This window comes from Coenobita brevimanus, chromosome 28 (assembly GCF_032717465.1).
Source record: "Coenobita brevimanus isolate Jiangsu-jjx chromosome 28, ASM3271746v2, whole genome shotgun sequence".
Classification (NCBI taxonomy): domain Eukaryota; kingdom Metazoa; phylum Arthropoda; class Malacostraca; order Decapoda; family Coenobitidae; genus Coenobita; species Coenobita brevimanus.
Window position 1 is genome coordinate 7,442,414 of NC_136981.1, and position 12,500 is coordinate 7,454,913.

The following is a 12,500-nucleotide window of genomic DNA, read 5'->3' on the forward strand; positions in this document are numbered from 1 at the left end:
GAAAGAGAGGAAAAAGAAAAAGAGAGAGAGAGGAAAAGAGGAAAGAAGCGAGACAAGGACGTGAAGAAGAGGGAGGAGACAAAAAGAGAGAGAGAGAGAGAGAGAGAGGAGAGAGGAGACAAAGAAAGTGAGGAGAGAAAGGAGACAAAGAAAGAGAGAAGAGAGGGGAGACAAAGAGAGGAGAGAGAGAGAGAGAGAGAGAGAGAGAAGAGAGGGGAGACAAAGAGAGGAGAGAGAGAGAGAGAGAGAGAGAGAGAGAGAGAGAGAGAGAGGAGAAGAAGACAGGGAAGGAGAGATACAAAGAAAAGAATGAAAGGTGAGAAGAGAGAAAGGGAAAAAAGTGAAGGTTAGAGGAATGGCAAGCTTGAGAGAGAGAGAGAGAGAGAGAGAGAGAGAGAGAGAGAGAGAGAGAGAGAGAGAGAGATCGGAAAAGCGTTGGCGGAAAATGAGGAGGAGGAGCAGGAGGAAGGGTTAGATAGGAAACAGAGGCTGGAGGGAGAGAAAGAGGGGAGGAGGGGGAGGGGGAGGGGGGAGTGGAGAGAAGGTCAGAGGTGAGGGGAAGGTCAGGCAGGTCGGGGAGGATGCTAGGCGGGGCGGAGAAAAGGTCAAAGTTCAGAGATTGGTTCGTCTCCCCTTGTCAGCTTAGGATGCTTTTCTCCAGCACTTCTTCGTGACTAGCCCATTTCTGAAGCTATTTCTCCCCCCCCTCTCTCTCTCTCTCTCTCTCTAGGTATTGACACTCCCAGGCTCATATATCAGGCACTTCTTCGTGACTAGGGCTTTGGGTGTGGCAGGTAAAATAAATCGCTAAGGAACAGGTGATAGGAAGACGAGAGAGAAAGAGAGAGAGAGAGGGTGGGGGACTAGAGAAATCGTGCAAAAAAGAAAGGAAAAAAGAACCCAAGGGAAAGGAAGACCGGAAGAGAGAGAGAGAGAGAGAGAGAGAGAGAGAGAGAGAGAAATATATATAGACTTAAGCTAGATTTTTTCCATTATTTTCCTCCACTCATTTCCTATTCATTAAATTTTCAGGCAAGAGGCAAAGTACTCATTATAGTCCGGGGAAAGTGTTAATATTTTTTTCTTTTTCTTTTTTATTTTTGGGTTAATCTGTTCAGTTATAACATATTTTGAGAGCGAGCGAAACGAGCGAGAACACTGTATTCTAGCCAATTTCTTTTTTTAATAAATTCTTGGCCCATACGGTTTGTAAAATTTTGATTATTATTATTATTATTATTATTATTATTACTCTTATTTTTATCATTATTATTACTACTACTACTATTAATAGAACTTTACTGCTGCTACTACTGCTACATATACTACTACTACTACTACTACTACTACTACTATATTATTATTATTATTATTATTACTCTTATTATTATCATTATTATTACTACTACTACTATTATTAGAACTTTACTGCTGCTACTACTGCTACATACAGTATACTACTACTACTACTACTACTACTACTATATTATTATTAGTATTTTTTTTTTAATCATTATTGTTACTGTTTGTAGAATCAATCATGGCATGACAAACCATTTCGAAATTACAGAAAGTCTTCCACTGGTAACTTACTTTTTCCCAGAATAACCAAATACTGTATAGCTTAACCGAAAAAAAACAAAAACATTCTCTCTCTCTCTCTCTCTCTCTCTCTCTCTCTCTCTCTCTCTCTCTCTCTCTCTCTCTCTCTCTCTCTCTCTCTCTCTCTCTCTCTCTCTCTCTCTCTCTCTCGTGAAGATTATCATTATAAAGTTTTCATTTCATTTCAGAATTTTGAGAAAGAGAGAGAGAGAGAGAGAGTGAGTGAGATGACGCTGTTAGCCTTTCATTATTGCTGTTGCATTGCTTGACAGACTGCCGAGCGCGCGCACAAGGGTAAGAGCGAGCAAGAGAGAGAGAGAGAGATGGGATGGATGGATGGATGGGTGAATAGATTGATGGATGGACGGATGGATGGATGGACGAAATGGATATATAGAGATAGATAGACAGACAGATAGATAGATAGATATAGCCCAAATTTGACCAAACCAATGGGCCAAGCTTCCATTCACTCATCATTCAAGACCCCGGAATCCTGGCTATATCGGATAAGCCAAAAACATTCACCATGAACTGTAGCTTCACTTAAACGTATCCGATTGAGTCAATCCGGACGCTGCCACATTAAAAAGGAATGCCAAATCCCTGATCATGCACTTCTTACAACATTCATCCTCACCCCGTCCTAGGGTGGGATAGGAGGTCCGGATGATTATATATATATAGATGGAGGTCCGGATGATTATATATATATATATATATATATATATATATATATATATATATATATATATATATATATATATATATATATGGATCCAACATTCCATCCGTCCATCCACCCACCTCGTGTTCGCTGATCCGACACCTAATCCGGGGTAAGGGCTTTGTAGTGTGGGTTAAGCCTGCTCCTTTGTTTTGATCCTGGTTTACACACACACACACACACACACACACACACACACACACACACACACACACACATACACGTCTACCGAAATACCCCGCCCGAACGCCAGTGCACTCACAAAACGACCAGTAAAGACAGAGATGAGATGATGATGGTAGAGCCGGGCAAGGTAGGGTAGGGCAAGGTAGAGTAGGGGATGGGAGGGTAAGTTAAGGTAGGGTAGGGTAAGTTAGGGTAGAGTGGGGTAGGGTAGAGTAAGGTAGGGCAGGGTAGGGTAAGTTAGGGTTGGTTAAGGTAAGGTAGGGTAGGTGGGGTTGGGTAGAGTAAGGTAGGACAGGGTAGAGTAGAGTAGGGTAGGGTAGGGTAGAGTAGGGCAGGGTAGGGTAGGGTAAGTTAGGGTAGGGTAGGGGAGAGTAAGATAGAGTAGGGTAGGGTAGAGTAAGGCAGGGTAGGGTAAGTTAGGGTAGGTAGGGTAAAGTAGGGTAGGTGGGGTTGGGTAGAGTGAGGTAGGACAGGGTAGGGGAGGGTTGGGGAGGGTAGGGTAGGTGGGGTTGGGTAGAGTAAGGTAGGACAGGGTAGGGGAGGGTTGGGTTGGGTAGGGTAGGGTGAGGCTTAACCGGATTACAACGGAGGTCGGTGAGAAGGGAGGGTTGGATTAATGTGGTTTAGAGAGAGAGAGAGAGAGAGAGAGAGAGGGAGGCTATCTGGTTTCGTCACGCTTTTGGTAGGAAGAGGAAGGAAAGAAACAGGAAGAAGGGAAGAGGAAGAGGGAGAAAAGAGAGGAGGAGGAGAAAGAGAGGAAAGAGGAAGAGGAAGAAGAAGAGGAGGAGGAGGAGGAGAAGCAAGAGGAGGAGGAGGGGAACAGGAAAAGGAAGGAAGAAAAAAAAAAGAAATAGAGGAGGAAGAGGAAAAAGAGGGAAGAGAGAGAAAAACAGAAAGAGGGAAGGAGGAGGAGGAGGAAGAAATAGAAAAGGAAGAGGAAGGGAGGGGAAGAGAGGTGGAGAGAATGAAGAAGAGAAAGAGAGGACGGAGGGAATGAGGAAGAGATGGAGGAGGAGGAAGAGGAGAAAATATATAAACAAAGAGAAGAATATGAAAGGTTAAGATGAAGAGGAACAGAGAGGAAGGAGAAAAGGAAGAAGGAAGGAAGAGAGGAAGAAGAAGGAAGAAAATGGAGAGAGAGAGAGAGAGAGAGAGAGAGAGAGAGAGAGAGAGTAAATTGGCTTCATAAAGACAATCTCAATCGAGTAAAAAATAGGGTATTGCCTCCGTGTCTCTCTGATTACCGGGAGAGAGAGAGAGAGAGAGAGAGAGAGAGAGAGAGAGAGAGAGAGAGAGAGAGAGAGAGAGGGGGGGGAGAGGGAGAGGGAGAGAGAGAGAGAGAGAGAGAGAGAGGGAGAATGGCGTATCTGAATGTATCATTAGCTTGGAATAGACACCATCATAGGAAGATCTATCAAATAAAGAGAGAGAGAGAGAGAGAGAGAGAGAGAGAGAATCAGAATTGTTACTATATTCATGATTATTTTTTTTACCAAGCCACTATAAATGGTCTTTTCAAAATTTAGCCTCTTCAGATCAATGACTTTTTTTTATTATTCTCATTATTTTCCAGACGAATTTTTAGTGCGTTTAAAAATGTTCGAATTTGTCCTCATAAATCCCTCTCACTACCCCAAAAAATAATCTCCATGGGCGGTAGTGAAAATTAAAAAGAAAAAATGACTCATAGGGCTTTTAAAAATCTTGTGTGTGGAGACAAGGATTTGAAATAGAAAAATAAAGGAAATATTGGTGATGGGAGTGACGTGGGTGATTATCTATGGGGTATATCCTACTAAGGCGCCTTAACCCACTGAACCACCTACTTGTATTTCGTTAAGCGTAACACCCCCAGCTTGCGTCACCCTCCCCCCCCCAGCCTGCGTCACACTGCGTTGATTCGGCCCAAGGGAAGGGGAGGGGGTGGGGAGGGAAGGGGAGGGGGGAGAAAGGGGCGTAGGAAGAGGAGAGAGGGGAGGGGAGGGGAAGAGGAGAGAGGGGAGGGGAGGGGAAAAGGAGAGAAGGGAGAGGGGAGAAAGGGGTGTAGGAAGAGGAGAGAGGGAGAGGAAGGGGAAGAGTAGAGAGGGGTGGGGAGGGGAAGAGGAGAGAGGGGTGGGGAGGGGAAGAGGAGAGAGGGAAGGGGAAGAGAGAGGAAGGGATGACGAAGGGAGACAGGGTTGGAGAGAAGGAGGGGGGGAGAGGGAGAGGAGGGGAAGAAAAGGGAGTAGTAGAAGGGAGGGGAAGGGGGAAAGGGATGGCGAGAGAGGGGGGCACAGGGGAAGAGAAGGGAAAAGGGAATGGAAAGGGAGAGAGAAAAAAGGGGAAGGGGAGGTAAAGGAGAGAGAGAGAGAGAGAGAGAGAGAGAGAGATGATCTGAGTGAAAAGGGAAGAGAGGGAGAAAGAGAAGGGGAAAAGGAGAGAGAGGGGAGGGGAAGGTGAAGATAGGGGAGGGGAGAGATGATAAGGGAAGGAAAAGAGAAAGTGAAACAGAGGGGAGGAGGGGTGAAAGAAAGGAGAGGTAGGGGGTGATATAACGGGGAGGAGGGGGGAAAAACAGGGGAGGGGGAAAAACAGGGGAGGGGGTGAAACAGATGGTGAAACAGGGGGTGAAACGGGGTGAAACAGACGGTGAAACAGAAGGGTGAAACAGGAGGTGAAACAGGAGGTGAAACAGGGGGTGAAACAGGAGGTGAAACAGATGGTGAAACAGGGGGTGAAACAGATGGTGAAACAGGGGGTGAAACAGATGGTGAAACAGGGGGTGAAACACGGGAAGGGGTGAGGCAGAGGGGAGGAGAGGGGTGAAACAGGAGACAACTGGGGGGGAGGGGAGGGAAACGGGGATAATTTTAATTCACTTGATAAATAGTTTGACTCTCTCTCTCTCTCTCTCTCTCTCTCTCTCTCTCTCTCTCTCACACACACACACACACACACACACACACACACACACACCTGTCCCTTTTTATCTGTCTGTTTGTCTGTCTGTTGTTTACCTTTCCATTCGCCTATGAGAGAGAGAGAGAGAGAGAGAGAGAGAGGATGAAAAAAGCCTCCTGTCATTTTCCCTTTCTCTTAGACAGGAACGACAGAATGAGGGCAATAGATTGAGTGGCTGATAGATAGATAGATAGATAGATAGATAAGTGAATTGATAGATACAAAGAGATATAGATAGATAGATAGATAGATAAGTGAACTGATAGATACAAAGAGATAGAGATAGATAGATAGATAGTTAATTGAACTGATACATACATACATAGAGACGTAGATAGATAGACAGACTGATAGACAGATAGATAGATGGAAGGAGATAAAAAGACAAAAAAGGTCAGAGATGATCAGGAGACAGAGACAGAGAGAGAGAGAGAGAGAGAGAGAGAGAGAGAGAGAGGAGTGAGTGGCAGAATTTATCAGTAATTCACTCACACACACACACACACACACACACACACACACACACACACACACTGTTTGCCACCAGGTGTGTGTGTGTGTGTGTGTGTGTGTGTGTGTGTGTGTGTGTGTGATGCAGGGTGAAGGACATACAGTGTAGATAAATGTGTGTGTGTGTGTGTGTGTGTGTGTGTGTGTGTGTGTGTGTGTGTGTGTGTGTGTGTGTGTGTGTGTGTGTGTGTGTGTGTGTGTGTGTGTGTGTACAAACTAAGTAAAACAATTTCGATCTGACCTAAACCAAACTTGGAGAAAAGGTTGAAGATCAGCCAAGGAGATAACTTTTTCTTTAGTTTTCGTTTTTTCTTTTTTCTTTTAATAACAGGTCAACTTAAGACAGTTTTATCCGATTTAGACCAAACTTTGTGGAAGTGTTCAAGATCACGCAAGGATAAAAAGATTCGATTTCCGGGACAATCAGCCAAAGGTCATGGTCGTAAGAAGAGGTCAAAGGTCAAGGTCAGAGGACAAGGTTAACTCAGACAACTTTATTTTGATTTGGGCTAAAGATGATGGAAAGGTTAAGGGTCAAGCAAAAATGAGGTAATTGTGATTTGAGAGCAATCTATCGAAGGGGAAAAATAAAATATACGGGCTTTATAGACCCATTGGTGGACGCGGGTATTGCTCTCTCTCTCTCTCTCTCTCTCTCTCTCTCTCTCTCTCTCTCTCTCTCTACCACCAAGCAATTTTACTCAGTTTAAGATTTCGTACTAGTGAAAGGCTTAATCCGTTTAGCCATCATCATCATCATCATCATCATCATCATCATCACTAAACATGACACCACCAGCCCTAAGATGAGAGAGAGAGAGAGAGAGAGAGAGAGAGAGGTCTGATCCAAAGGTGTTCATGGCAGATTAATAAACGAGACGAAATGTGTAATCATCTTGCTTGATGGGGCTGTAAAATTTCTCCTCTTATATATCTATTTATGAGCGTCAATTCTGTGTCATCTTCATATACCAGGCAATAAATATATCAGGCAATATATCTGGCAGTGTATTTCTTTGCCACATACGTATATTAGGCAGCATATTTCTCTTTCTCATACACTGATTTGACAGGAAGCATCTCTGCATTATAGATTTATTTGGCAGTAATATTCTCTGCCTCATGTATTCAAGGTAATAAATTTCTCTGCCTCATACATTTATTTGCCAGTATGTTTCTGTGCCACATATATTATTGGCAGTAAATTTCTTTGCCACATACATGTATTTGACGGTAAATTTCTTTGCCACATATATTCAGTTTGATGTATAGTGTATTTCCCTGACACACACACACACACACACACACACACACACACACGTTTCATAACTTTCTTGCAGCTGTCACGTCTACACTTCTTCATGACCAGGAAAAGAGAAAGGAAACATAGGCTATAAAAGGGAGTGACGTGAAAGAAGAAAAAAAGAAGAGATTGAGAGATCTTACCTGCTTAAGTCGTAAAGGTTTTATTGAGACAAGGGCGGGGCAGTCTGGGTGGAATGCCGACCAGTGAAGAGGAACAGAAGTAAGAGGAAGAGGAGGAGAGATAGAAGACCCTCGACAGCCCTCTTGAAGCCTCTTTGCTCCTCTTTCTTTCTTTTTTTTTTTAACTCGATTGCCCCACTCACTCACCACCACTGTCGATATCTTAAGACACTAGCACTCAGAGGGTCCCAGCTGCTTGAGAGTGGAGAGCACAGAGTTACAAACACAACTGAAGGTATATCCATGGTAGTTATTTAGGACAGGAAACGCAGGGGGAGGCGAAGAGGGAGGTTAGGGGAGGGAGCGTGCACAAAAAAGGGAGGGAGAGAAAAGGGGGAGGAGAGGAAGGGAGAACAGCTCTGGTATCTCTAACACCGAGGGAGGAAAAAGAGACAGAGACAGGAGACGGTCGTTCCTGCCTCCCTTTCAACGCCTCTTGTGGACACTGGAAGCTCCTTAGTGCAAAAAGTTAGTTTCCACACGCCGCCAGCTTGTTGCCTTTCCCCGTGGCTTTGGGAAACTAGCCGCCCTTGCTCCGCCTATCCACCTATCCGCCTCGTAGCCATGTCCCCATCCATGCCAAGCCCCTCTTTTGTTTATATTGATAGACCGTGGGCGGGTTTTGTCGTGGAAAGTCGGGGTTGAGGGAGGACTTAGCGCCGTATCGACTGTGCCACGCTGACGTCATTGTTGTCATGGCAACCCGAGGGAGGGGGAGACTCTTCTATTGATCACTGCTCCGTCATTCCTACCCCAACGCTTCTAAACCCAGACTACGTTTCCCCTTTCCCACCCATTCCCCTCTTGTCCAACGCCATTCCATCCCATTTTCACCCAATTTCGCCCTTGGAAATTGCACAGACTTCATGATTTCGGACGCATAAATAGGTAGTTGACGGGGATTTGGGGCTACGAGGGAGTGTGACTGAAGGGAGGTCAGGGGCTAAGGAATCGGAGGCTTGAGTCATTCAGAGCGTCGGCTGCGGCTACCTACCTACACCCAGACTACACCCACCATCGCCGCTACGTAGCCCCTTCACACACACACACACACACACACACACACACACACACACACACACCTCTGCCTCTCATGACCCTGTTTAATCGCCCCTGTCACAACAACATTCATCTTACTCCTGTCCAGTTACATAAAATTCTGTTGGTTTTCCCTAATTCTAACTTATTTTTCCCCTATTTCTCAGTCCCTAGATCTCCCCTACTCTCATCCCCTGTCCCTACCATCCTCCCTACAGCCCCCCTGCCACTCCCTACCCCTTGCCTGGCTTCCCCCTGTCTGCACCCCTGCCTCTCCCTCCCCACCCATCCCTGCCTCGCACACCCATTCTGTTGTCATTCATTCATCTGCCCTCCCCACTCCCCCTCCCCCTCCCCCTCTCCCTCGGCATCCCCCCTCCTTCCTCCTACCTCCTGTCATGCATATATCAGCTTCCATGGATACCCTCCCCCCGAATCTTCCCACTTCCCCCTCCCCTTCTCTACCCTCACCTGTCATGCAATACCTACCATTCCCCATCGTTTCCCTTCCCTTCCCTTCCCTCCCCTCCCCTCTCCCTCCCTTCCCTTCCCTTCCCTCCCCTTCCCTCTCCCTCCCTTCCCTTCCCTTCCCTCCCCTCCCCTCTCCCTCCCTTCCCTTCCCTTCCCTTCCCTCCCCTCCCCTCTCCCTCCCTTCCCTTCCCTTCCCGCCCCTCCCCTCCCCCTGCCTTCCCTTCCCTTCCCGCCCCTTGCCTTCCCTTCCCTCCCCTCCCCTCTCCTCTCCCTCCCTCCTCTTCCCTTCCCACCCCTCCCCTCTCCCTCCCTTCTCTTCCCTCCCCGCCCCTCCCCTCCCCCTGCCTTCCCTTGCCTTCCCGCCCCTTGCCTTCCCTTCCCTCCTCCCTTCCCCTCCCCCCATCACTTCCCTCCCCTTCCCCCTTCTCTTTCCTTGGTCATGCAGCTGTTTCCCCCTTCCTCCCTCCCCTTCCCTCCCTCCTTCCCTCCCTCTCCCTCTCTCACCCCTCTCATATCATGCATCACTGTGTTAGGCTTGACATCCCCTCCTCTCTTCTGTCATACATACTCTCTCTCTCTCTCTCTCTCTCTCTCTCTCTCTCTCTCTCTCTCTCTCTCTCTCTCTCTCTCTCTCTCTCTCTTATCAGATGTTATCGCGTCACTCACTCACACCACCGCCATCATCATCATCATCGACCCCAACACCTCCACTATCGCCGTAACAATGGGACGGCCATTAGCGTCTCGTTCCCGCGTCACACCTTTGTTTGCCTACGTCACCTGTGCGTCAACAATACGTCACCGTCAACGTCGCTTTATTTAGGTTACGTCAGATGATGGTGTGGGAGTGGGAGTCAAGATATCAACACTACGTCATCATTACCGTCACATTGTTTGTGTTACGTCACCTATACGTCACCAGTGCGTCATCATCGTCATTCTATTTACATCTAGAACGTCAAGAGGAGTATTGTTTCGTCCTCGGCGTTAAAAATAAGTCATTCTCCCTTCTCTGTACGTTACATCAGCTGACGAAGAGGGAGTGATAGGGACTGGCTTTGCGGAGGAAATATTTTACGACTGAAAGACAGGTTTTACGTAATTCCAAAATAATATGATTCTCCCACGATTAGTTCAATACCTGAAAATGAAAATAAAAAAATAATGGTTCTCCTCAAGCAAGGAATTTTTACAAGCCGTATGGGTCAAAAATTTCACACACCAAATTTCGAATGGATTACAACGTCCTCGCTCGCTTCGCTCGCTCGGTAATCGCATGGACGATATATATAAATGGTCCCACGTGAAAAAATTTGTGATTCTTGCTATACGTACTTAACCCCTTCCTTACGAGAATCGGGGTCATCCTAGGTGAGGGAGGGGGGAGAAGAAGGTCACCCGGTGCCAGCAAGATGTAATGCGTCACACAGTACGTTTACAAGGCGTCACAAATGGTTGTGATCTGGGAGCAGGGCAATGAAATGGCGGGTGACAGGGCGACATGGAGGCGATTTGTTTGTGGCCACCCATTATGGGATTAATGCGTCTGGCAATAGATAGATATATAGACTTTGGGGGGTTGTAACTTGGCCTTTTATTTCTAGGAGGGACTAGAAATGAGAAGGCCTTGTCTTCCCACGACCCCTGTTCCTCCTGCAAAACACAAACCTCAGCTACGAGAGAAAAATGATTGTAAGTTATATCCGTATGGCGTAGGATGAAGGAAGGGGGAGTGTAGAATATCCACATGTCCCTAGTCCTTCCTGGAGAGAGAAACAAAGGCTACAACAGGGATTCTATCATGGGTAAGGTCGAGTATCCCATCCCTGGTAATCCAAGAGTCACCTTTGCATCACAGGACCTATCTCGTCTACCAGGTGCGTCACATATGCGTCACAGGATCCCTCTGTCTCGTCTACCAGGTGCGTCACATATGCGTCACAGGATCCCTCTGTCTCGTCTACCAGGTGCGTCACATATGCGTCACAGGATCCCTCTGTCTCGTCTACCAGGTGCGTCACATATGCGTCACAGGATCCCTCTGTCTCGTCTACCAGGTGCGTCACATATGCGTCACAGGATCCCTCTGTCTCGTCTACCAGGTGCGTCACATATGCGTCACAGGATCCCTCTGTCTCGTCTACCAGGTGCGTCACATATGCGTCACAGGATCCCTCTGTCTCGTCTACCAGGTGCGTCACATATGCGTCACAGGATCCCTCTGTCTCGTCTACCAGGTGCGTCACATATGCGTCACAGGATCCCTCTGTCTCGTCTACCAGGTGCGTCACATATGCGTCACAGGATCCCTCTGTCTCGTCTACCAGGTGCGTCACATATGCGTCACAGGATCCCTCTGTCTCGTCTACCAGGTGCGTCACATATGCGTCACAGGATCCCTCTGTCTCGTCTACCAGGTGCATCACATATGCGTCACAGGATCTCTCTGTCTCGTCTACCAGGTGCGTCACATATGCATCACAGGATCCCTCTGTCTCGTCTACCAGGTGCGTCACATATGCGTCACAGGATCCCTCTGTCTCGTCTACCAGGTGCGTCACATATGCGTCACAAGGCTGTTAATTAATAGGATACTTGAGACGTATTAGCAGTTACATACCTCCATTTCTGCCACCCACTTAACTGCGTCACTTATGTCACAACCAAAGTCACAGATATGTCATTGTGGTAAAGCTCCGGTGATGATGATGATAATGATGATGATGATATTGATGATGATGATGATGATGATGATTACGATGATAGTGATGACGATATTGATGGTGATGATGATGATGATGATAGTGATGATGATGATGATGCAGATGATAATGATATTGATGATTATGATAATGATGATGATGATGATGATGATGATGATGATATTGTGATGATGATACTGATGGTGATGATGAGGATGAGGATAACGTTGATGATGATACTAATGATGATGATAATGATGATGATGATGATGATGATGAAGAACTGCTGAAAAGTTATATACACTTTCTTCACTCTCATTTGGCCTAAAACTCCCTCCTCTCCATCTTGAATGTTGTGCTAGTCACGAAGAAGCGCTAATTAAGGGAAAGGGGGGAATATATGGATGGATGTGGCGATATATTAACACTCGAAAACGGGTACTAATCACGAAGAAGTACCATGGAGAGGATGTAGGGCCACGGTATCGTCTTTTCTGCCACTGAGCTTCGTGAAATAAGCTGCCAAATGGACGAAAATCTGGGCCAAGTTAAGGAGAGAAAGAAAAGGAAAATAGTAGTACCCACACACACACACACACACACACACACACACACACACACACACACACATACGAACACGTGGTGGAGAGGGAAGCCTGCACGTGGTGGCACTGATAGAACGACGGAGACTCTGCCCGGTAATATATGCATCCCTCACCCTCCTCCCCATCCCCCGAAAGGAGGATGTGGAACTGCGGAAGAAGGAAGGGCAGTTTGGAAGAGAGCAATTTTTTCCGTTTTTTTTCTGTAGATTCATACACACACACACACACACACAC

The 12,500-nt window shown here is 46.6% G+C and overlaps 2 protein-coding genes across 2 annotated transcripts in view; both read right to left on the reverse strand.

The window, feature by feature from the left end:
- LOC145394710 (GTP-binding protein Di-Ras2-like) overlaps window positions 1-7,491 on the reverse strand; it is a 64,362-nt gene extending 56,871 nt beyond the window's left edge. The window contains exon 1 of the mRNA XM_080268491.1: window positions 7,412-7,491. The gene's annotated coding sequence lies outside the window, so the exon portion shown is untranslated. The remainder of the gene's footprint in view (window positions 1-7,411) is intronic.
- Window positions 7,492-10,800: 3,309 nt separating this feature from the next.
- LOC145394663 (A disintegrin and metalloproteinase with thrombospondin motifs 1-like) overlaps window positions 10,801-12,500 on the reverse strand; it is a 48,159-nt gene continuing 46,459 nt past the window's right edge. The window contains exon 15 of the mRNA XM_080268436.1: window positions 10,801-11,535. Coding sequence (XP_080124562.1) covers window positions 10,801-11,535 — 735 coding nt within the window. The remainder of the gene's footprint in view (window positions 11,536-12,500) is intronic.